Raw genomic sequence first — 25,000 nt, 5'->3', positions numbered from 1 at the left:
CACTGTAGTAGTAGAATATATATAGTCCACTGTAGTAGTAGAATATATATAGTCCACTGTAGTAGAATATATATATAGTCCACTGTAGTAGTAGAATATATATAGTCCACTGTAGTAGTAGAATATATATAGTCCACTGTAGTAGAATATATATATAGTCCACTGTAGTAGTAGAATATATATAGTCCACTGTAGTAGTAGAATATATATAGTCCACTGTAGTAGAATATATATAGTCCACTGTAGTAGAATATATATAGTCCACTGTAGTAGAATATATATAGTCCACTGTAGTAGAATGTATATAGTCCACTGTAGTAGTAGAATATATATAGTCCACTGTAGTAGTAGAATATATATAGTCCACTGTAGTAGTAGAATATATATATAGTCCACTGTAGTAGTAGAATATATATAGTCCACTGTAGTAGTAGAATATATATATAGTCCACTGTAGTAGTAGAATATATATATAGTCCACTGTAGTAGTAGAATATATATAGTCCACTGTAGTAGTAGAATATATATAGTCCACCTTAGTAGAATATATATAGTCCACTGTAGTAGAATATATATATAGTCCACTGTAGTAGAATATATATATATATATAGTCCACTGTAGTAGTAGAATATATATAGTCCACTGTAGTAGTAGAATATATATAGTCCACTGTAGTAGTAGAATATATATATAGTCCACTGTAGTAGTAGAATATATATAGTCCATTGTAGTAGTAGAATATATATAGTCCACTGTAGTAGTAGAATATATATAGTCCACTGTAGTAGTAGAATATATATAGTCCACTGTAGTAGTAGAATACATATAGTCCACTGAGGAGTAGAATATATATAGTCCACTGTAGTAGTAGAATACATATAGTCCACTGTAGTAGTAGAATATATATAGTCCACTGTAGTAGTAGAATATATATAGTCCACTGTAGTAGTAGAATATATATAGTCCACTGTAGTAGTAGAATATATATAGTCCACTGTAGTAGTAGAATATATATAGTCCACTGTAGTAGTAGAATATATATATAGTCCACTGTAGTAGTAGAATATATATAGACCACTGTAGTAGTAGAATATATATAGTCCACTGTAGTAGAATATATATATAGTCCACTGTAGTAGTAGAATATATATAGTCAACTGTAGTAGTAGAATATATATAGTCCACTGTAGTAGAATATATATAGTCCACTGTAGTAGAATATATATAGTCCACTGTAGTAGAATATATATAGTCCACTGTAGTAGAATATATATAGTCCACTGTAGTAGTAGAATATATATAGTCCACTGTAGTAGTAGAATATATATAGTCCACTGTAGTAGTAGAATATATATAGTCCACTGTAGTAGTAGAATATATATAGTCCACTGTAGTAGTAGAATATATATATAGTCCACTGTAGTAGTAGAATATATATAGTCCACTGTAGTAGTAGAATATATATAGTCCACCTTAGTAGAATATATATAGTCCACTGTAGTAGAATATATATATAGTCCACTGTAGTAGAATATATATAGTCCACTGTAGTAGTAGAATATATATAGTCCACTGTAGTAGTAGAATATATATAGTCCACTGTAGTAGTAGAATATATATAGTCCACTGTAGTAGTAGAATATATATAGTCCACTGTAGTAGTAGAATATATATATAGTCCACTGTAGTAGTAGAATATATATATAGTCCACTGTAGTAGTAGAATATATATAGTCCACTACAATAGAATATATATAGTCCACTACAGTAGAATATATATAGTCCACTGTAGTAGTAGAATATATATATAGTCCACTGTAGTACTAGAATATATATATAGTCCACTGTAGTACTAGAATATATAGAGTCCACTGTAGTAGTAGAATATATATAGTCCACTGTAGTAGTAGAATATATATAGTCCACTGTAGTAGTAGAATATATATAGTCCACTGTAGTAGTAGAATATATATAGTCCACTGTAGTAGTAGAATATATATAGTCCACTGTAGTAGAATATATATAGTCCACTGTAGTAGAATATATATAGTCCACTGTAGTAGAATATATATAGTCCACTGTAGTAGTAGAATATATATAGTCCACTGTAGTAGTAGAATATATATAGTCCACTGTAGTAGTAGAATATATATAGTCCACTGTAGTAGTAGAATATATATAGTCCACTGTAGTAGTAGAATATATATATAGTCCACTGTAGTAGTAGAATATATATAGTCCACTGTAGTAGTAGAATATATATAGTCCACCTTAGTAGAATATATATAGTCCACTGTAGTAGAATATATATATAGTCCACTGTAGTAGAATATATATAGTCCACTGTAGTAGTAGAATATATATAGTCCACTGTAGTAGTAGAATATATATAGTCCACTGTAGTAGTAGAATATATATAGTCCACTGTAGTAGTAGAATATATATATAGTCCACTGTAGTAGTAGAATATATATATAGTCCACTGTAGTAGTAGAATATATATATAGTCCACTGTAGTAGTAGAATATATATAGTCCACTACAATAGAATATATATAGTCCACTACAGTAGAATATATATAGTCCACTGTAGTAGTAGAATATATATATAGTCCACTGTAGTACTAGAATATATATATAGTCCACTGTAGTACTAGAATATATAGAGTCCACTGTAGTAGTAGAATATATATAGTCCACTGTAGTAGTAGAATATATATAGTCCACTGTAGTAGTAGAATATATATAGTCCACTGTAGTAGTAGAATATATATAGTCCACTGTAGTAGTAGAATATATATAGTCCACTGTAGTAGTAGAATATAGTCTAGTGTACACTACTCACTGTAGTCTACGTTGAAGTGAGCCAGTCTAGTGTACACTACTCACGGTAGTCCTCGTTGAAGTGGGCCAGTCTAGTGTACACTACTCACCATAGTCTATGTTGAAGTGGGCCAGTCTAGTGTACACTACGTTGAAGTGGACCAGTCTAGTGTACACTACTCACGGTAGTCTATGTTGAAGTGGGCCAGTCTAGTGTACACTACTCACGGTAGTCTATGTTGAAGTGGGCCAGTCTAGTGTACACTACGTTGCAGTGGGCCAGTCTGGTGTACACTTCACGGTAGTCTACGTTGAAGTGGGCCAGTCTAGTGTACACTACGTTGCAGTGGGCCAGTCTAGTGTACACTACTCACTGTAGTCTATGTTGAAGTGGGCCAGTCTAGTGTACACTACTCACTGTAGTCTATGTTGCAGTGGGCCAGTCTAGTGTACACTACTCACTGTAGTCTATGTTGAAGTGGGCCAGTCTAGTGTACACTACTCACGGTAGTCTACGTTGAAGTGGGCCAGTCTAGTGTACACTACTCACGGTAGTCTACGTTGAAGTGAGCCAGTCTAGTGTACACTACTCACGGTAGTCTACGTTGAAGTGGGCCAGTCTAGTGTACACTACGTTGCAGTGGGCCAGTCTAGTGTACACTACTCACGGTAGTCTACGTTGAAGTGAGCCAGTCTAGTGTACACTACTCACGGTAGTCTACGTTGAAGTGGGCCAGTCTAGTGTACACTACATTGCAGTGGGCCAGTCGAGTGTACACTACTCACGGTAGTCTACGTTGAAGTGGGCCAGTCTAGTGTACACTACTCACCGTAGTCTACGTTGAAGTGGGCCAGTCTAGTGTACACTACTCACGGTAGTCTACGTTGAAGTGGGCCAGTCTAGTGTACACTACTCACGGTAGTCTACGTTGAAGTGGGCCAGTCTAGTGTACACTACTCACCGTAGTCTACGTTGAAGTGGGCCAGTCTAGTGTACACTACTCACGGTAGTCTACGTTGAAGTGGGCCAGTCTAGTGTACACTACTCACGGTAGTCTACGTTGAAGTGGGCCAGTCTAGTGTACACTACTCACGGTAGTCTATGTTGAAGTGGGCCAGTCTAGTGTACACTACTCACGGTAGTCTACGTTGAAGTGGGCCAGTCTAGTGTACACTACTCACCGTAGTCTATGTTGAAGTGGGCCAGTCTAGTGTACACTACTCACGGTAGTCTACGTTGAAGTGGGCCAGTCTAGTGTACACTACTCACGGTAGTCTACGTTGAAGTGGGCCAGTCCAGTGTACACTACTCACGGTAGTCTACGTTGAAGTGGGCCAGTCTAGTGTTCACTACTCACGGTAGTCTATGTTGAAGTGGGCCAGTCTAGTGTACACTACTCACGGTAGTCTACATTGAAGTGGGCCAGTCTAGTGTACACTACTCACGGTAGTCTATGTTGAAGTGGGCCAGTCTAGTGTACACTACTCACGGTAGTCTATGTTGAAGTGGGCCAGTCTAGTGTACACTACTCACCGTAGTCTATGTTGAAGTGGGCCAGTCTAGTGTACACTACTCACGGTAGTCTATGTTGAAGTGGGCCAGTCTAGTGTACACTACTCACGGTAGTCTATGTTGAAGTGGGCCAGTCTAGTGTTCACTACTCACGGTAGTCTATGTTGAAGTGGGCCAGTCTAGTGTACACTACTCACGGTAGTCTACGTTGAAGTGGGCCAGTCTAGTGTACACTACTCACGGTAGTCTACGTTGAAGTGGGCCAGTCTAGTGTACACTACTCACGGTAGTCTACGTTGAAGTGGGCCAGTCTAGTGTACACTACTCACGGTAGTCTATGTTGAAGTGGGCCAGTCTAGTGTACACTACTCACGGTAGTCTACGTTGAAGTGGGCCAGTCTAGTGTACACTACTCACGGTAGTCTACGTTGAAGTGGGCCAGTCTAGTGTACACTACTCACGGTAGTCTACGTTGAAGTGGGCCAGTCTAGTGTACACTACTCACGGTAGTCTACGTTGAAGTGGGCCAGTCTAGTGTACACTACTCACGGTAGTCTATGTTGAAGTGGGCCAGTCTAGTGTACACTACTCACGGTAGTCTATGTTGAAGTGGGCAAGTCTAGTGTTCACTACTCACGGTAGTCTATGTTGAAGTGGGCCAGTCTAGTGTACACTACTCACGGTAGTCTACGTTGAAGTGGGCCAGTCTAGTGTACACTACTCACGGTAGTCTATGTTGAAGTGGGCCAGTCTATTCACGGTAGTCTACGTTGAAGTGGGCCAGTCTACTCACGGTAGTCTACGTTGAAGTGGGCCAGTCTACTCACGGTAGTCTACATTGAAGTGGGCCAGTCTACTCACGGTAGTCCACGTTGAAGTGGGCCAGTCTACTCACGGTAGTCTACGTTGAAGTGGGCCAGTCTACTCACGGTAGTCTACGTTGAAGTGGGCCAGTCTACTCACGGTAGTCCACGTTGAAGTGGGCCCGTCTACTCACGGTAGTCCACATTGAAGTGGGCCAGTCTACTCACGGTAGTCTACGTTGAAGTGGGCCAGTCTACTCACGGTAGTCCACGTTGAAGTGGGCCAGTCTACTCACGGTAGTCTACATTGAAGTGAGCGAGTCTACTCACGGTAGTCCACGTTGAAGTGGGCCAGTCTAGTGTACACTACTCACGGTAGTCTATGTTGAAGTGGGCCAGTCTATTCACGGTAGTCTACGTTGAAGTGGGCCAGTCTACTCACGGTAGTCTACGTTGAAGTGGGCCAGTCTACTCACGGTAGTCTACATTGAAGTGGGCCAGTCTACTCACGGTAGTCCACGTTGAAGTGGGCCAGTCTACTCACGGTAGTCTACATTGAAGTGGGCCAGTCTACTCACGGTAGTCTACGTTGAAGTGGGCCAGTCTACTCACGGTAGTCCACGTTGAAGTGGGCCCGTCTACTCACGGTAGTCCACATTGAAGTGGGCCAGTCTACTCACGGTAGTCTACGTTGAAGTGGGCCAGTCTACTCACGGTAGTCCACGTTGAAGTGGGCCAGTCTACTCACGGTAGTCTACATTGAAGTGAGCGAGTCTACTCACGGTAGTCCACGTTGAAGTGGGCCAGTCTACTCACGGTAGTCTACATTGAAGTGGGCCAGTCTACTCACGGTAGTCCACGTTGAAGTGGGCCAGTCTACTCACGGTAGTCTACATTGAAGTGGGCCAGTCTACTCACGGTAGTCCACGTTGAAGTGGGCCAGTCTACTCACGGTCGTCTACGTTGAAGTGGGCCAGTCTACTCACGGTCGTCTACATTGAAGTGGGCCAGTCTACTCACGGTAGTCTACATTGAAGTGGGCCAGTCTACTCACGGTAGTCTACATTGAAGTGGGCCAGTCTACTCACGGCAGTCCACGTTGAAGTGAGCCAGTCTAGTGTACACTACTCACGGTAGTCTACGTTGAAGTGGGCCAGTCTAGTGTACACTACGTTGCAGTGGGCCAGTCTAGTGTACACTACTCACGGTAGTCTACGTTGAAGTGAGCCAGTCTAGTGTACACTACTCACGGTAGTCTACGTTGAAGTGGGCCAGTCTAGTGTACACTACATTGCAGTGGGCCAGTCGAGTGTACACTACTCACGGTAGTCTACGTTGAAGTGGGCCAGTCTAGTGTACACTACTCACCGTAGTCTACGTTGAAGTGGGCCAGTCTAGTGTACACTACTCACGGTAGTCTACGTTGAAGTGGGCCAGTCTAGTGTACACTACTCACGGTAGTCTACGTTGAAGTGGGCCAGTCTAGTGTACACTACTCACCGTAGTCTACGTTGAAGTGGGCCAGTCTAGTGTACACTACTCACGGTAGTCTACGTTGAAGTGGGCCAGTCTAGTGTACACTACTCACGGTAGTCTACGTTGAAGTGGGCCAGTCTAGTGTACACTACTCACGGTAGTCTATGTTGAAGTGGGCCAGTCTAGTGTACACTACTCACGGTAGTCTACGTTGAAGTGGGCCAGTCTAGTGTACACTACTCACCGTAGTCTATGTTGAAGTGGGCCAGTCTAGTGTACACTACTCACGGTAGTCTACGTTGAAGTGGGCCAGTCTAGTGTACACTACTCACGGTAGTCTACGTTGAAGTGGGCCAGTCCAGTGTACACTACTCACGGTAGTCTACGTTGAAGTGGGCCAGTCTAGTGTTCACTACTCACGGTAGTCTATGTTGAAGTGGGCCAGTCTAGTGTACACTACTCACGGTAGTCTACGTTGAAGTGGGCCAGTCTAGTGTACACTACTCACGGTAGTCTATGTTGAAGTGGGCCAGTCTAGTGTACACTACTCACGGTAGTCTACGTTGAAGTGGGCCAGTCTAGTGTACACTACTCACGGTAGTCTATGTTGAAGTGGGCCAGTCTAGTGTACACTACTCACCGTAGTCTATGTTGAAGTGGGCCAGTCTAGTGTACACTACTCACGGTAGTCTATGTTGAAGTGGGCCAGTCTAGTGTACACTACTCACGGTAGTCTATGTTGAAGTGGGCCAGTCTAGTGTTCACTACTCACGGTAGTCTATGTTGAAGTGGGCCAGTCTAGTGTACACTACTCACGGTAGTCTACGTTGAAGTGGGCCAGTCTAGTGTACACTACTCACGGTAGTCTACGTTGAAGTGGGCCAGTCTAGTGTACACTACTCACGGTAGTCTACGTTGAAGTGGGCCAGTCTAGTGTACACTACTCACGGTAGTCTACGTTGAAGTGGGCCAGTCTAGTGTACACTACTCACGGTAGTCTACGTTGAAGTGGGCCAGTCTAGTGTACACTACTCACGGTAGTCTACGTTGAAGTGGGCCAGTCTAGTGTACACTACTCACGGTAGTCTATGTTGAAGTGGGCAAGTCTAGTGTTCACTACTCACGGTAGTCTATGTTGAAGTGGGCCAGTCTAGTGTACACTACTCACGGTAGTCTACGTTGAAGTGGGCCAGTCTAGTGTACACTACTCACGGTAGTCTATGTTGAAGTGGGCCAGTCTATTCACGGTAGTCTACGTTGAAGTGGGCCAGTCTAGTCACGGTAGTCTACGTTGAAGTGGGCCAGTCTACTCACGGTAGTCTACATTGAAGTGGGCCAGTCTACTCACGGTAGTCCACGTTGAAGTGGGCCAGTCTACTCACGGTAGTCTACGTTGAAGTGGGCCAGTCTACTCACGGTAGTCTACGTTGAAGTGGGCCAGTCTACTCACGGTAGTCCACGTTGAAGTGGGCCCGTCTACTCACGGTAGTCCACATTGAAGTGGGCCAGTCTTCTCACGGTAGTCTACGTTGAAGTGGGCCAGTCTACTCACGGTAGTCCACGTTGAAGTGGGCCAGTCTACTCACGGTAGTCTACATTGAAGTGAGCGAGTCTACTCACGGTAGTCCACGTTGAAGTGGGCCAGTCTAGTGTACACTACTCACGGTAGTCTATGTTGAAGTGGGCCAGTCTATTCACGGTAGTCTACGTTGAAGTGGGCCAGTCTACTCACGGTAGTCTACGTTGAAGTGGGCCAGTCTACTCACGGTAGTCTACATTGAAGTGGGCCAGTCTACTCACGGTAGTCCACGTTGAAGTGGGCCAGTCTACTCACGGTAGTCTACATTGAAGTGGGCCAGTCTACTCACGGTAGTCTACGTTGAAGTGGGCCAGTCTACTCACGGTAGTCCACGTTGAAGTGGGCCCGTCTACTCACGGTAGTCCACATTGAAGTGGGCCAGTCTACTCACGGTAGTCTACGTTGAAGTGGGCCAGTCTACTCACGGTAGTCCACGTTGAAGTGGGCCAGTCTACTCACGGTAGTCTACATTGAAGTGAGCGAGTCTACTCACGGTAGTCCACGTTGAAGTGGGCCAGTCTACTCACGGTAGTCTACATTGAAGTGGGCCAGTCTACTCACGGTAGTCCACGTTGAAGTGGGCCAGTCTACTCACGGTAGTCTACATTGAAGTGGGCCAGTCTACTCACGGTAGTCCACTTTGAAGTGGGCCAGTCTACTCACGGTCGTCTACGTTGAAGTGGGCCAGTCTACTCACGGTCGTCTACATTGAAGTGGGCCAGTCTACTCACGGTAGTCTACATTGAAGTGGGCCAGTCTACTCACGGTAGTCTACATTGAAGTGGGCCAGTCTACTCACGGTAGTCCACGTTGAAGTGGGCCAGTCTAGTGTTCACTACTCACGGTAGTCTATGTTGAAGTGGGCCAGTCTAGTGTTCACTACTCACGGTAGTCCACGTTGAAGTGGGCCAGTCTACTCACGGTAGTCCACGTTGAAGTGGGCCAGTCTACTCACGGTAGTCTACGTTGAAGTGGGCCAGTCTACTCACGGTAGTCTACGTTGAAGTGGGCCAGTCTACTCACGGTAGTCTACGTTGAAGTGGGCCAGTCTACTCACGGTAGTCCACGTTGAAGTGGGCCAGTCTACTCACGGTAGTCTACGTTGAAGTGGGCCAGTCTACTCACGGTAGTCTACGTTGAAGTGGGCCAGTCTACTCACGGTAGTCTACGTTGAAGTGGGCCAGTCTAGTGTTCACTACTCACGGTAGTCCACGTTGAAGTGGGCCAGTCTACTCACGGTAGTCTACGTTGAAGTGGGCCAGTCTACTCACGGTAGTCCACGTTGAAGTGGGCCAGTCTACTCACGGTAGTCCACGTTGAAGTGGGCCAGTCTACTCACGGTAGTCTACGTTGAAGTGGGCCAGTCTAGTGTACACTACTCACGGTAGTCTACGTTGAAGTGGGCCAGTCTAGTGTACACTACTCACGGTAGTCTACGTTGAAGTGGGCCAGTCTAGTGTTCACTACTCACGGTAGTCCACGTTGAAGTGGGCCAGTCTACTCACGGTAGTCCACGTTGAAGTGGGCCAGTCTACTCACGGTAGTCCACGTTGAAGTGGGCCAGTCTACTCACGGTAGTCTACGTTGAAGTGGGCCAGTCTACTCACGGTAGTCTACGTTGAAGTGGGCCAGTCTAGTGTACACTACTCACGGTAGTCTACGTTGAAGTGGGCCAGTCTACTCACGGTAGTCTACGTTGAAGTGGGCCAGTCTACTCACGGTAGTCCACGTTGAAGTGGGCCAGTCTACTCACGGTAGTCTACGTTGAAGTGGGCCAGTCTAGTGTACACTACTCACGGTAGTCTACGTTGAAGTGGGCCAGTCTACTCACGGTAGTCTACGTTGAAGTGGGCCAGTCTACTCACGGTAGTCCACGTTGAAGTGGGCCAGTCTACTCACGGTAGTCTACGTTGAAGTGGGCCAGTCTAGTGTACACTACTCACGGTAGTCTACGTTGAAGTGGGCCAGTCTAGTGTACACTACTCACGGTAGTCTACGTTGAAGTGGGCCAGTCTACTCACGGTAGTCCACGTTGAAGTGGGCCAGTCTACTCACGGTAGTCCACGTTGAAGTGGGCCAGTCTACTCACGGTAGTCTACGTTGAAGTGGGCCAGTCTACTCACGGTAGTCCACGTTGAAGTGGGCCAGTCTACTCACGGTAGTCTACGTTGAAGTGGGCCAGTCTAGTGTACACTACTCACGGTAGTCTACGTTGAAGTGGGCCAGTCTACTCACGGTAGTCTACGTTGAAGTGGGCCAGTCTACTCACGGTAGTCTACGTTGAAGTGGGCCAGTCTACTCACGGTAGTCTACGTTGAAGTGGGCCAGTCTAGTGTACACTACTCACGGTAGTCTACGTTGAAGTGGGCCAGTCTAGTGTACACTACTCACGGTAGTCTACGTTGAAGTGGGCCAGTCTACTCACGGTAGTCTACGTTGAAGTGGGCCAGTCTACTCACGGTAGTCCACGTTGAAGTGGGCCAGTCTACTCACGGTAGTCTACGTTGAAGTGGGCCAGTCTAGTGTTCACTACTCACGGTAGTCCACGTTGAAGTGGGCCAGTCTACTCACGGTAGTCCACGTTGAAGTGGGCCAGTCTACTCACGGTAGTCCACGTTGAAGTGGGCCAGTCTACTCACGGTAGTCTATGTTGAAGTGGGCCAGTCCCTCCCCGGTGAAGTAGGTTCCTCTCTCTACGTGCAGGAAACAGTGTTTGCTCTTCTTCCCCTGAATGACCTCCTTGACCCCGGACGACCCCTGGTTCATCAGGTTCCACCCGCGGATGCAGCCGTCCAGACGAGGGTTGATCTAGAACGGGGGTCGTTACGTCAAACGTTATCAGGTGGTTGTACGATGGTCGTTTTACGGTTATGGAATCATTATTTTTACGGTTGTTCTATGGTTTGTTCTATGGTTGTTCTATGGTCGTTCTATGGTCGTTCTATGGTTTGTTCTATGGTTTGTTCTATGGTTGTGATATGGTTGTTCTATGGTTTGTTCTATGGTTGTTCTATGGTTGTGATATGGTTGTGATATGGTTGTTCTATGGTTTGTTCTATGGTTGTTCTATGGTCGTTCTATGGTTGTTCTATGGTTGTGATATGGTTGTTCTATGGTTTGTTCTATGGTTGTTCTATGGTCGTTCTATGGTTGTTCTATGGTTGTGATATGGTTGTTCTATGGTTTGTTCTATGGTTGTTCTATGGTTTGTTCTATGGTTTGTTCTATGGTCGTTCTATGGTTGTGATATGGTTGTTCTATGGTTTGTTCTATGGTCGTTCTATGGTTGTGATATGGTTTGTTCTATGGTTGTGGTGTTGTGGCAGCGGGCTGTTCACCGGTTTGATGACGCTGTCTGTGCGGTTGGGCAGCCCTGCGATGTACACCTTGGTCTCCAGTTTCCCGTTAACGGACGTAAAGAGGCTCCCGGGGCTGTTGATGCTCATCACCGCTTCCTTACTGATCTTAACGCTGATGCTGGACTCCAGTTCATCTACTGAGATCTACAACAACACAACAACATCATTACACAACAACAACAACATTACACAACAACAACATTACACAACAACAACATTACACAACAACAACAACAACATTACACAACAACAACAACAACATTACACAACAACAACAACATTACACAACAACAACAACATTACACAACAACAACAACAACAACATTACACAACAACAACAACAACAACAACAACATTACACAACAACAACAACAACAACATTACACAACAACAACAACAACAACAACAACATTACACAACAACAACAACAACATTACACAACAACAACAACAACATTACACAACAACAACAACAACATTACACAACAACAACATTACACAACAACAACAACAACAACATTACACAACAACAACAACAACAACAACATTACACAACAACAACAACAACAACATTACACAACAACATTACACAACAACAACAACAACATTACACAACAACAACAACATTACACAACAACAACAACAACAACATTACACAACAACAACATTACACAACAACAACAAGAACATTACACAACAACAACAACAACATTACACAACAACAACAACATTACACAACAACAACAACAACATTACACAACAACAACAACATTACACAACAACAACAACAACAACAACAACATTACACAACAACAACATTACACAACAACAACAACATTACACAACAACAACAACAACATTACACAACAACAACAACATTACACAACAACATCAACATTACACAACAACAACAACATTACACAACAACAACAACATTACACAACAACAACAACAACAACAACATTACACAACAACAACAACAACAACATTACACAACAACAACAACAACATTACACAACAACAACAACAACATTACACAACAACAACAACAACATTACACAACAACAACAACAACATTACACAACAACAACAACAACATTACACAACAACATTACACAACAACAACAACAACATTACATCATAATAATAAACTTTTATTTTTCTATGGGGTAGATCATCTTTAATATTGTGATATATTGTGGTATATTGTGATATATTGTGGTATATTGTGATAGATTGTGGTATATTGTGATATATTGTGGTATATTGTGATATATTGTGATATATTGTGATATATTGTGGTATATTGTGATAGATTGTGGTATATTGTGATATATTGTGGTATATTGTGATAGATTGTGATATATTGTGGTATATTGTGATAGATTGTGGTATATTGTGATATATTGTGGTATATTGTGATATATTGTGATATATTGTGATATATTGTGGTATATTGTGATAGATTGTGGCTTCTATCAATGTCATTTCCAACCCCCCATATATAAGAGTACTAGTTAAAGTTTGGACACACCTACTCAGTCCAGGGTTTTTTTCTTTGTTTTTACTATTTCCTACGTTGTAGAGTAAACAAATCAAAATACATTTTATGTTTGAGATTCATCCAAGTAGCCACCATTTGCGTAGATGACAGCTTTGCACACGCTTGGCATTCTCTCAACCAGCATCACCTGGAATGCTCTGACAGCATTCTGCAGCGATACGCCATTCCATCTGGTTTGTGCTTGTTTTTCCAACAGGACAATGACCCAACACACCTCCAGGCTGTGTAAGGGCTATTTCACCAAGAAGGAGAGTGATGGAGTGCTGCATCAGATGACCTGGCCTCCACAATCACCACGACCTCAACCCAATTGAGATGGTTTGAGATGAGTTGAACTGAAGAGTGAAAGGAAAAGCAGCGAACAAGTGCTCAGCATATGTGGGAACTCCTTCAAGACTGTTGGAAAAGCATTCCAGGTGAAGCTGGTTGAGAGAATGCCAAGCGTGTGCAAAGCTGTCATCAAGGCAAAGGGTGGCTACTTTGAAGAATCTCAAATATAAAATATATTTAGATTTGTTCAACACTTTTTTTGGTTACTACATAATTCCATACGTGTTATTTCATAGTTTTGATGTCTTCACTATTATTCTACAATGTAGAAAATAGTAAAAATAAAGAAAAACCCTTGAATGAGTCGGTGTGTCCAAACTTTTGACCGGTGCTGTACATACAGTTGAAGTCGGACGTTTACATACACCTTAGCCAAATACATTTAAAATCAGTTTCTCAGAATCCCTGACATTTAATCCTAGTAAAAAATTCCCTGTCTTAGATTATCTTTGAGTCAGTGTTTGTTTCATCTCTGCGTCACGGTTTTGTTGTTTTTGCTTATTCAGTTTATTTATGTATTGCATAGTTTCACAGTGTAAATAAAAATGTGGAACGAGAACGACACACACACGCTGCACTTTGGTCTTTTGGTGGTGGGAGATTCTGTCACGGCTGGTCGTAAAGAGAAGCCGAACAAAGTGCAGCGTGTCGTTCCACATTTTATTAGCAAAGAGGCACTGAGTTTGAATGTAGGCATTGAAATACATCCACAGGTACACCTCCAATTGACTCAAATGATGTCAATTAGCCTATCAAGAAGCTTCTAAAGCCATGACATTATTTTCTGGAATTTTCCAAGCTGTTTAAAAGGCACAGTCAACTTAGTGTATGGAAACGTCTGACCCACTGGAATTGTGATACAGTGAATTATAAATGAAATAATCTGTCTGTAAACAATTGTTGGAAAAATGACTTGTGTCATGCACAAAGTAGACGTCCTAACCGACTTGCCAAAACTATAGTTTGTTAACAAGAAATTTGTGGAGTGGTTGAAAAACGAGTTTTAATGACTCCAACCTAAGTGGATGTAAACTTCTGACTACAACTGTAACATCACCACATCTTAACACTGGATTGAGATCAAACCCATCTGAGCGACAACAAAAAAGACAGGCAGTCAGGTTGGACAGACGGTAAAAGACAGGCAGTCAGGTTGGACAGACGGTAAAAGACAGGCAGTCAGGTTGGACAGACAGTAAAAGACAGGCAGTCAGGTTGGACAGACGACTAATATAACCAGCTAGTTAGTGACAGTAAAAGACAGGCAGTCAGGTTGGACAGACGGTAAAAGACAGGCAGTCAGGTTGGACAGACGGTAAAAGACAGGCAGTCAGGTTGGACAGACGACTAATATAACCAGCTAGTTAGTGACAGTAAAGGACAGGCAGTCAGGTTGGACAGACGGTAAAAGACAGGCAGTCAGGTTGGACAGACGGTAAAAGACAGGCAGTCAGGTTGGACAGACGACTAATATAACCAGCTAGTTAGTGACAGTAAAAGACAGGCAGTCAGGTTGGACAGACGGTAAAAGACAGGCAGTCAGGTTGGACAGACGGTAAAAGACAGGCAGTCAGGTTGGACAGACGATAAAAGACAGGCAGTCAGGTTGGACAGACGGTAAAAGACAGGCAGTCAGGTTGGACAGACGGTAAAAGACAGGCAGTCAGGTTGGACAGACGGTAAAAGACAGGCAGTCAGGTTGGACAGACGGTAAAAGACAGGCAGTCAGGTTGGACAGACGGTAAAAGACAGGCAGTCAGGTTGGACAGACGGTAAAAGACAGGCAGTCAGGTTGGACAGACGGTAAAAGACAGGCAGTCAGGTTGGACAGACGGTAAAAGACAGGCAGTCAGGTTGGACAGACGGTAAAAGACAGGCAGTCAGGTTGGACAGACGGTAAAAGACAGGCAGTCAGGTTGGACAGACGGTAAAAGACAGGCAGTCAGGTTGGACAGACGGTAAAAGACAGGCAGTCAGGTTGGACAGACGGTAAAAGACAGGCAGTCAGGTTGGACAGACGGTAAAAGACAGGCAGTCAGGTTGGACAGACGGTAAAAGACAGGCAGTCAGGTTGGACAGACGGTAAAAGACAGGCAGTCAGGTTGGACAGACGGTAAAAGACAGGCAGTCAGGTTGGACAGACGGTAAAAGACAGGCAGTCAGGTTGGACAGACGGTAAAAGACAGGCAGTCAGGTTGGACAGACGGTAAAAGACAGGCAGTCCGGTTGGACAGACGGTAAAAGACAGGCAGTCAGGTTGGACAGACGGTAAAAGACAGGCAGTCAGGTTGGACAGACGGTAAAAGACAGGCAGTCAGGTTGGACAGACGGTAAAAGACAGGCAGTCAGGTTGGACAGGCGACTAATATAAGCAGCTAGAGACAGTAGATGTAATCCACAAGCCACTCTTACCACATGCCACTGTCCGTCGTTGATGACCTTGCCCCCGCTGGTGACCTTGAGTGAGTGCTGGTTCTTGAACTGGACTTCGATCCGTCCTCCTCTCAGCCCCAGCATGAACCACGAGTCCTGGGAAGACTCTGCGTACAGAACCACCCCTTCCGGATCAAACGTACGGAAGTCAAACTCCGCAGCGAACCTTGAAGACCAGATGATTTTTAAAGAGGGTACAGCTGCGTAGTGAACAGGACTTCCACAGCAGTTATGTGTGTGCATGTCTGTCTCTACCTATATGTGTGCGTTTTAAACCCTCTTACTTCGTGTTCTCCGGTAGTCTGAAGAGGAGGTATATGACAGGTCCTCCGGTGAATTGTTCTCCCAGGTGCAGCATCTCGGCGTGTTTGTAGTCGTACAGCTGGACGCACACTGGGACCTCCTCACAGGAACGTCGATCCTCCGCTAACCGCAGACCTTGACGACCTTCGCAGCGGCAGGAGTAGCTACCCATCGTGTTCACGCACACGCCCTCGCACACGCCCACCTCGCACTCGTCGACATCTGCGGGGACGACCACGAGCGTCAGACGGAGAGGGGTCGAGGTTAGAGGTCATTACAGGAGGTACAGAGGTCAGGGTTAAGATCAGTTGATTTACAAACGATCCATTAGGTCCTTGAATATAATTGTCTCTGACATTTTTTTTTTATTTGACAGATTGTATATTTAGGGGCGGCAGGTTAGCCTAGTGGTTAGAGCGTTGGGCCAGTAACCAGCAGGTAGCCTAGTGGTTGGAGCGTTGGGCCAGTAACCAGCAGGTAGCCTAGTGGTTAGAGCGTTGGGCCAGTAACCAGCAGGTAGCCTAGTGGTTAGAGCGTTGGGCCAGTAACCAGCAGGTAGCCTAGTGGTTAGAGCGTTGGGCCAGTAACCAGCAGGTAGCCTAGTGGTTAGAGCGTTGGGCCAGTAACCAGCAGGTAGCCTAGTGGTTAGAGCGTTGGGCCAGTAACCAGCAGGTAGCCTAGTGGTTAGAGGCAGGTTAGCCTAGTGGTTAGAGCGTTGGGCCAGTAACCAGCAGGTAGCCTAGTGGTTGGAGCGTTGGGCCAGTAACCAGCAGGTTAGCCTAGTGGTTAGAGTGTTGGGCCAGTAACCAGCAGGTAGGATAGTGGTTAGAGCGTTGGGCCAGTAACCAGCAGGTAGGATAGTGGTTAGAGCGTTGGGCCAGTAACCAGCAGGTAGCCTAGTGGTTAGAGCGTTGGGCCAGTAACCAGCAGGTAGCCTAGTGGTTAGAGCGTTGGGCCAGTAACCAGCAGGTAGCCTAGTGGTTAGAGCGTTGGGCCAGTAACCAGCAGGTAGCCTAGTGGTTAGAGCGTTGGGCCAGTAACCAGCAGGTAGCCTAGTGGTTAGAGCGTTGGGCCAGTAACCAGCAGGTAGCCTAGTGGTTAGAGGCAGGTTAGCCTAGTGGTTAGAGCGTTGGGCCAGTAACCAGCAGGTAGCCTAGTGGTTAGAGCGTTGGGCCAGTAACCAGCAGGTAGCCTAGTGGTTAGAGCGTTGGGCCAGTAACCAGCAGGTAGCCTAGTGGTTAGAGCGTTGGGCCAGTTACCAGCAGGTAGCCTAGTGGTTAGAGCGTTGGGCCAGTAACCAGCAGGTAGCCTAGTGGTTAGAGCGTTGGGCCAGTAACCAGCAGGTTAGCCTAGTGGTTGGAGCGTTGGACCAGTAACCAGCAGGTTAGCCTAGTGGTTAGAGTGTTGGGCCAGTAACCAGCAGGTTAGCCTAGTGGTTAGAGGGTTGGGCCAGTAACCAGTAGGTAGCCTAGTGGTTAGAACGTTGGGCCAGTAACCAGCAGGTAGCCTAGTGGTTAGAGCGTTGGGCCAGTAACCAGCAGGTAGCCTAGTGGTTAGAGCGTTGGGCCAGTAACCAGCAGGTAGCCTAGTGGTTAGAGCGTTGGGCCAGTAACCAGCAGGTAGCCTAGTGGTTAGAGCGTTGGGCCAGTAACCAGCAGGTAGCCTAGTGGTTAGAGGCAGGTTAGCCTAGTGGTTAGAGCGTTGGGCCAGTAACCAGCAGGTAGCCTAGTGGTTAGAGCGTTGGGCCAGTAACCAGCAGGTAGCCTAGTGGTTAGAGCGTTGGGCCAGTAACCAGCAGGTAGCCTAGTGGTTAGAGCGTTGGGCCAGTTACCAGCAGGTAGCCTAGTGGTTAGAGCGTTGGGCCAGTAACCAGCAGGTAGCCTAGTGGTTAGAGCGTTGGGCCAGTAACCAGCAGGTTAGCCTAGTGGTTGGAGCGTTGGACCAGTAACCAGCAGGTTAGCCTAGTGGTTAGAGCGTTGGGCCAGTAACCAGCAGGTTAGCCTAGTGGTTAGAGCGTTGGGCCAGTAACCAGCAGGTTAGCCTAGTGGTTAGAGCGTTGGGCCAGTAACCAGCAGGTAGCCTAGTGGTTAGAGCGTTGGGCCAGTAACCAGCAGGTAGCCTAGTGGTTGGAGCGTTGGGCCAGTAACCAGCAGGTTAGCCTAGTGGTTAGAGTGTTGGGCCAGTAACCAGCAGGTTAGCCTAGTGGTTAGAGGGTTGGGCCAGTAACCAGTAGGTAGCCTAGTGGTTAGAGCGTTGGGCCAGTAACCAGCAGGTAGCCTAGTGGTTGGAGCGTTGGGCCAGTAACCAGCAGGTTAGCCTAGTGGTTAGAGTGTTGGGCCAGTAACCAGCAGGTTAGCCTAGTGGTTAGAGGGTTGGGCCAGTAACCAGTAGGTAGCCTAGTGGTTAGAGCGTTGGGCCAGTAACCAGCAGGAAGCCTAGTGGTTAGAGTGTTGGGCCAGTAACTAGCAGGTAGCCTAGTGGTTAGAGCGTTGGGCCAGTAACCAGCAGGTAGCCTAGTGGTTGGAGCGTTGGACCAGTAACCAGCAGGTTAGCCTAGTGGTTAGAGCGTTGGGCCAGTAACCAGCAGGTAGCCTAGTGGTTAGAGCGTTGGGCTAGTTAACCGAAAGGTTGCTAGATCGAATCCCCGAGCTGACAAGGTAAAAATCTGTCGTTCTGCCCCTGAACAAGGCAGTTAAACCCCACTGTTCCTAGGCCGTCATTGAAAATAAGAATTTGTTCTTAACTGACTTGCCTAGTTAAATAGGTATCACGTCTTGACCATAGAAAGATGTTATTTTCTATGGTAGAGTAGGTCAGGGCGTGACAGGGTTTTTGTTTCTATGTTTTCTATTTCTATGTTTAGGTAAAAAAAATGTTGTATTTCTATGTTGGGGGGGTTTTGTTTGGGATGATCTCCAATTAGAGGCAGCTTGTCCTCGTTGTCTCTAATTGGAGATCATATTTAAGTAGGGTTTTTTTTCCCCCACCTGGGTTTTGTGGGTGATTGTTTTTGAGTTAGTTGTATGTTTCACCTCTACGTCACGGTTTTTGTTAGTTTGTTTGTTATTCTAGTTTCACAGTATAAATAAAACGTGGAACAACACACACACACTGCACTTTGGTCCGCTCCTCCTTTCGACAGCCGTGACAAAAAAGGTTAAATAAAATAAAATGTTCCTGTGTGTGATAGTGTCTTTCTCGTGTGGGTGCAGTGGAGTGGCATCTCACCCAAGCAGGAGCGTAAGGTGAAGTTGTAATTGAAGCCCGGGGGACACTCGCACTCATACATGCCAGGGTTGTTGACACATTTAGCTGGTTCTTCACAGATACTGGGGTACAGCAAACACTCATTGATATCTGGAGAGGGGAAATACATTTAGCTGGTTCCACAGAGATACTGGGGTACAGCAGATACCATCTGGAGAGGGGAATACATTTAGCTGGTTCTTCAGAGATACTGGGGTACAGCAGATACTATCTGGGATACAGGACATATTGACATGTTCAGTGTGAGTTGTTAATATGGAGGTTTGGGTTAGTCATGAGACAATCACACAAACATTAACACAAGTGGGTGGGTGCACAAGCAGAAACAGTCATTGAGACTGAAGCCTGTTTCTGGTAACAGCGATGGTCAATGACCCTGAGGTTTAAACAGTCTTATGTACAGTGAGGGGAAAAAAGTATTTGATCCCCTGCTGATTTTGTACGTTTGCCCACTGGTAAAGAAATGATCAGTCTATAATTTTAATGGGAGGTTTATTGGAACAGTGAGAGACAGAATAACAACAAAAACAAAATCCAGAAAAACGCATGTCAAAAATGTTATAAAATGATTTGCATTTTAATGAGGGAAATAAGTATTTGACCCCCTCTGCCAAACATGACTTAGTACTTGGTGGCAAAACCCTTGTTGGCAATCACAGAGGTCAGACGTTTCTTGTAGTTGGCCACCAGGTTTGCACACATCTCAGGAGGGATTTTGTCCCACTCCTCTTTGCAGATCTTCTCCAAGTCATTAAGGTTTCGAGGCTGACGTTTGGCAACTCGAACCTTCAGCTCCCTCCACAGATTTTCTATGGGATTAAGGTCTGGAGACTGGCTAGGCCACTCCAGGACCTTATTGTGCTTCTTCTTGAGCCACTCCTTTGTTGCCTTGGCCGTGTGTTTTGGGTCATTGTCATGCTGGGATACCCATCAATGACCCATTTTCAATGCCCTGGCTGAGGGAAGGATGTTCTCACCCAAGATTTGACGGTACATGGCCCCGTCCATCGTCCCTTTGATGCGGTGAAGTTGTCCTGTCCCCTTAGCAGAAAAACACCCCCAAAGCATAATGTTTCCACCTCCATGTTTGACGGTGGGGATGGTGTTCTTGGGGTCATAGGCAGCATTCCTCCTCCTCCAAACACAGTGAGTTGAGTTGATGCCAAAGAGCTCCATTTTGGTCTCATCTGACCACAACACTTTCACCCAGTTGTCCTCTGAATTATTCAGATGTTCATTGGCAAACTTCAGATGGGCATGTATATGTGCTTTCTTGAGCAGGGGGACCTTGCGGGCGCTGCAGGATTTCAGTCCTTCACGGCGTAGTGTATTACCAATTGTTTTCTTGGTGACTATGTTCCCAGCTGCCTTGAGATCATTGACAAGATCCTCCCGTGTAGTTCTGGGCTGATTCCTCACCGTTCTCATGATCATTGCAACTCCACGAGGTGAGATCTTGCATGGAGCCCCAGGCCGAGGGAGATTGACAGTTCTTTTGTGTTTCTTCCATTTGTGAATAATTGCACCAACTGTTGTCCCCTTCTCACCAAGCTGCTTGGCGATGGTCTTGTAGCCCATTCCAGCCTTGTGTAGGTCTACAATCTTGTCCCTGACATCCTTGGAGAGCTCTTTGGTCTTGGCCATTGTGGAGAGTTTGGAATCTGATTGATTGATTGCTTCTGTGGACAGGTGTCTTTTATACAGGTAACAAGCTGAGATTAGGAGCACTCCCTTTAAGAGTGTGCTCCTAATCTCAGCTCGTTACCTGTATAAAAGACACCTGGGAGCCAGAAATCTTTCTGATTGAGAGGGGGGTCAAATACTTATTTCCCTCATTAAAATGCAAATCAATTTATAACATTTATAACATGTGTTTTTCTGGATTTTTTTGTTGTTATTCTGTCTCTCACTGTTCAAATAAACCTCCCATTAAAATTATAGACTGATCATTTCTTTACCAGTGGGCAAACGTACAAAATCAGCAGGGGATCAAATACTTTTCCCCCCACTGTAACACTGTACTGGTCAGCCATCTCCCTCTGTTAGTCTAAATTACGGTCGGGCCTGCAAATCTGGAGTCTGAACTAGAGTTTGGGCCTGCAACTCAACTCTAGATTCTAAACTAGATTCTAAACTACAGTCTAAGCTATAGTCTAAACAGAACCTGTTACCTGTACAGTGGATCTATATAACACTACCTGTTACCTGTACAGTGGATCTATATAACACTACCTGTAACCTGTACAGTGGATCTATATAACACTACCTGTTACCTGTACAGTGGATCTATATAACAGAACCTGTTACCTGTACAGTGGATCTATATAACACTACCTGTAACCTGTACAGTGGATCTATATAACAGTAATTGTTACCTGTACAGTGGATCTATATAACAGAACCTGTTACCTGTACAGTGGATCTATATAACACTACCTGTTACCTGTACAGTGGATCTATATAACACTACCTGTTACCTGTACAGTGGATCTATATAACACTACCTGTAACCTGTACAGTGGATCTATATAACAGTAATTGTTACCTGTACAGTGGATCTATATAACAGAACCTGTTACCTGTACAGTGGATCTATATAACACTACCTGTTACCTGTACAGTGGATCTATATAACAGAACCTGTTACCTGTACAGTGGATCTATATAACAGTAATTGTTACCTGTACAGTGGATCTATATAACAGTAATTGTTACCTGTACAGTGGATCTATATAACAGAACCTGTTACCTGTACAGTGGATCTATATAACAGAACCTGTTACCTGTACAGTGGATCTATATAACACTACCTGTTACCTGTACAGTGGATCTATATAACACTACCTGTTACCTGTACAGTGGATCTATATAACACTACCTGTAACCTGTACAGTGGATCTATATAACACTACCTGTTACCTGTACAGTGGATCTATATAACAGAACCTGTTACCTGTACAGTGGATCTATATAACACTACCTGTAACCTGTACAGTGGATCTATATAACAGTAATTGTTACCTGTACAGTGGATCTATATAACAGAACCTGTTACCTGTACAGTGGATCTATATAACACTACCTGTTACCTGTACAGTGGATCTATATAACACTACCTGTTACCTGTACAGTGGATCTATATAACACTACCTGTAACCTGTACAGTGGATCTATATAACAGTAATTGTTACCTGTACAGTGGATCTATATAACAGAACCTGTTACCTGTACAGTGGATCTATATAACACTACCTGTTACCTGTACAGTGGATCTATATAACAGAACCTGTTACCTGTACAGTGGATCTATATAACAGTAATTGTTACCTGTACAGTGGATCTATATAACAGTAATTGTTACCTGTACAGTGGATCTATATAACAGAACCTGTTACCTGTACAGTGGATCTATATAACAGAACCTGTTACCTGTACAGTGGATCTATATAACACTACCTGTTACCTGTACAGTGGATCTATATAACACTACCTGTTACCTGTACAGTGGATCTATATAACACTACCTGTAACCTGTACAGTGGATCTATATAACACTACCTGTTACCTGTACAGTGGATCTATATAACAGAACCTGTTACCTGTACAGTGGATCTATATAACACTACCTGTAACCTGTACAGTGGATCTATATAACAGTAATTGTTACCTGTACAGTGGATCTATATAACAGAACCTGTTACCTGTACAGTGGATCTATATAACAGAACCTGTTACCTGTACAGTGGATCTATATAACAGAACCTGTTACCTGTACAGTGGATCTATATAACACTACCTGTTACCTGTACAGTGGATCTATATAACAGTAATTGTTACCTGTACAGTGGATCTATATAACAGAACCTGTTACCTGTACAGTGGATCTATATAACACTACCTGTAACCTGTACAGTGGATCTATATAACAGTAATTGTTACCTGTACAGTGGATCTATATAACAGAACCTGTTACCTGTACAGTGGATCTATATAACAGAACCTGTTACCTGTACAGTGGATCTATATAACACTACCTGTTACCTGTACAGTGGATCTATATAACAGTAATTGTTACCTGTACAGTGGATCTATATAACAGAACCTGTTACCTGTACAGTGGATCTATATAACAGAACCTGTTACCTGTACAGTGGATCTATATAACAGAACCTGTTACCTGTACAGTGGATCTATATAACAGAACCTGTTACCTGTACAGTGGATCTATATACACTACCTGTTACCTGTACAGTGGATCTATATAACAGTAATTGTTACCTGTACAGTGGATCTATATAACACTACCTGTAACCTGTACAGTGGATCTATATAACAGTAATTGTTACCTGTACAGTGGATCTATATAACAGAACCTGTTACCTGTACAGTGGATCTATATAACAGAACCTGTTACCTGTACAGTGGATCTATATAACAGAACCTGTTACCTGTACAGTGGATCTATATAACACTACCTGTTACCTGTACAGTGGATCTATATAACAGTAATTGTTACCTGTACAGTGGATCTATATAACACTACCTGTTACCTGTACAGTGGATCTATATAACAGTAATTGTTACCTGTACAGTGGATCTATATAACACTACCTGTTACCTGTACAGTGGATCTATATAACAGTAATTGTTACCTGTACAGTGGATCTATATAACACTACCTGTTACCTGTACAGTGGATCTATATAACAGTAATTGTTACCTGTACAGTGGATCTATATAACACTACCTGTTACCTGTACAGTGGATCTATATAACACTACCTGTTACCTGTACAGTGGATCTATATAACAGAACCTGTTACCTGTACAGTGGATCTATATAACACTACCTGTTACCTGTACAGTGGATCTATATAACACTACCTGTTACCTGTACAGTGGATCTATATAACACTACCTGTTACCTGTACAGTGGATCTATATAACAGTAATTGTTACCTGTACAGTGGATCTATATAACACTACCTGTTACCTGTACAGTGGATCTATATAACACTACCTGTTACCTGTACAGTGGATCTATATAACAGTACCTGTTACCTGTACAGTGGATCTATATAACAGAACATGTTACCTGTACAGTGGATCTATATAACAGCACCTGTTACCTGTACAGTGGATCTATATAACACTACCTGTAACCTGTACAGTGGATCTATATAACAGTAATTGTTACCTGTACAGTGGATCTATATAACACTACCTGTTACCTGTACAGTGGATCTATATAACAGTAATTGTTACCTGTACAGTGGATCTATATAACACTACCTGTTACCTGTACAGTGGATCTATATAACAGTAATTGTTACCTGTACAGTGGATCTATATAACACTACCTGTTACCTGTACAGTGGATCTTGTCGTTGGTTCTGAACCGGTACTGAACACTGTTACCTGTACAGTGGATCTTGTCGTTGGTTCTGAACCGGTACTGAACACTGTTACCTGTACAGTGGATCTTGTCGTTGGTTCTGAACCGGTACTGAACACTGTTACCTGTACAGTGGATCTTGTCGTTGGTTCTGAAC

At 44.2% G+C, this 25,000-nt stretch overlaps 1 protein-coding gene across 1 annotated transcript in view; it reads right to left on the bottom strand.

The window, feature by feature from the left end:
• pros1 (protein S) overlaps window positions 1-25,000 on the bottom strand; it is a 41,875-nt gene that overhangs the window by 5,102 nt on the left and 11,773 nt on the right. The window contains exons 6-11 of the mRNA XM_045699644.1: window positions 24,969-25,000; window positions 19,411-19,539; window positions 16,164-16,404; window positions 15,859-16,045; window positions 11,533-11,697; window positions 10,834-11,002 (exon numbers count right to left, since the gene is read on the bottom strand). The exon at window positions 24,969-25,000 is cut by the window's right edge and continues 100 nt beyond it. Of these exons, the coding sequence (XP_045555600.1) occupies window positions 10,834-11,002; window positions 11,533-11,697; window positions 15,859-16,045; window positions 16,164-16,404; window positions 19,411-19,539; window positions 24,969-25,000 (923 nt within the window). The remainder of the gene's footprint in view (window positions 1-10,833; window positions 11,003-11,532; window positions 11,698-15,858; window positions 16,046-16,163; window positions 16,405-19,410; window positions 19,540-24,968) is intronic.

The sequence above is a fragment of the Salmo salar genome, chromosome ssa17 (assembly GCF_905237065.1).
Source record: "Salmo salar chromosome ssa17, Ssal_v3.1, whole genome shotgun sequence".
Lineage (NCBI taxonomy): Eukaryota > Metazoa > Chordata > Actinopteri > Salmoniformes > Salmonidae > Salmo > Salmo salar.
Note: the sequence above shows the minus strand (reverse complement) of the source record. Positions and strands in the feature narration are given on the sequence as shown.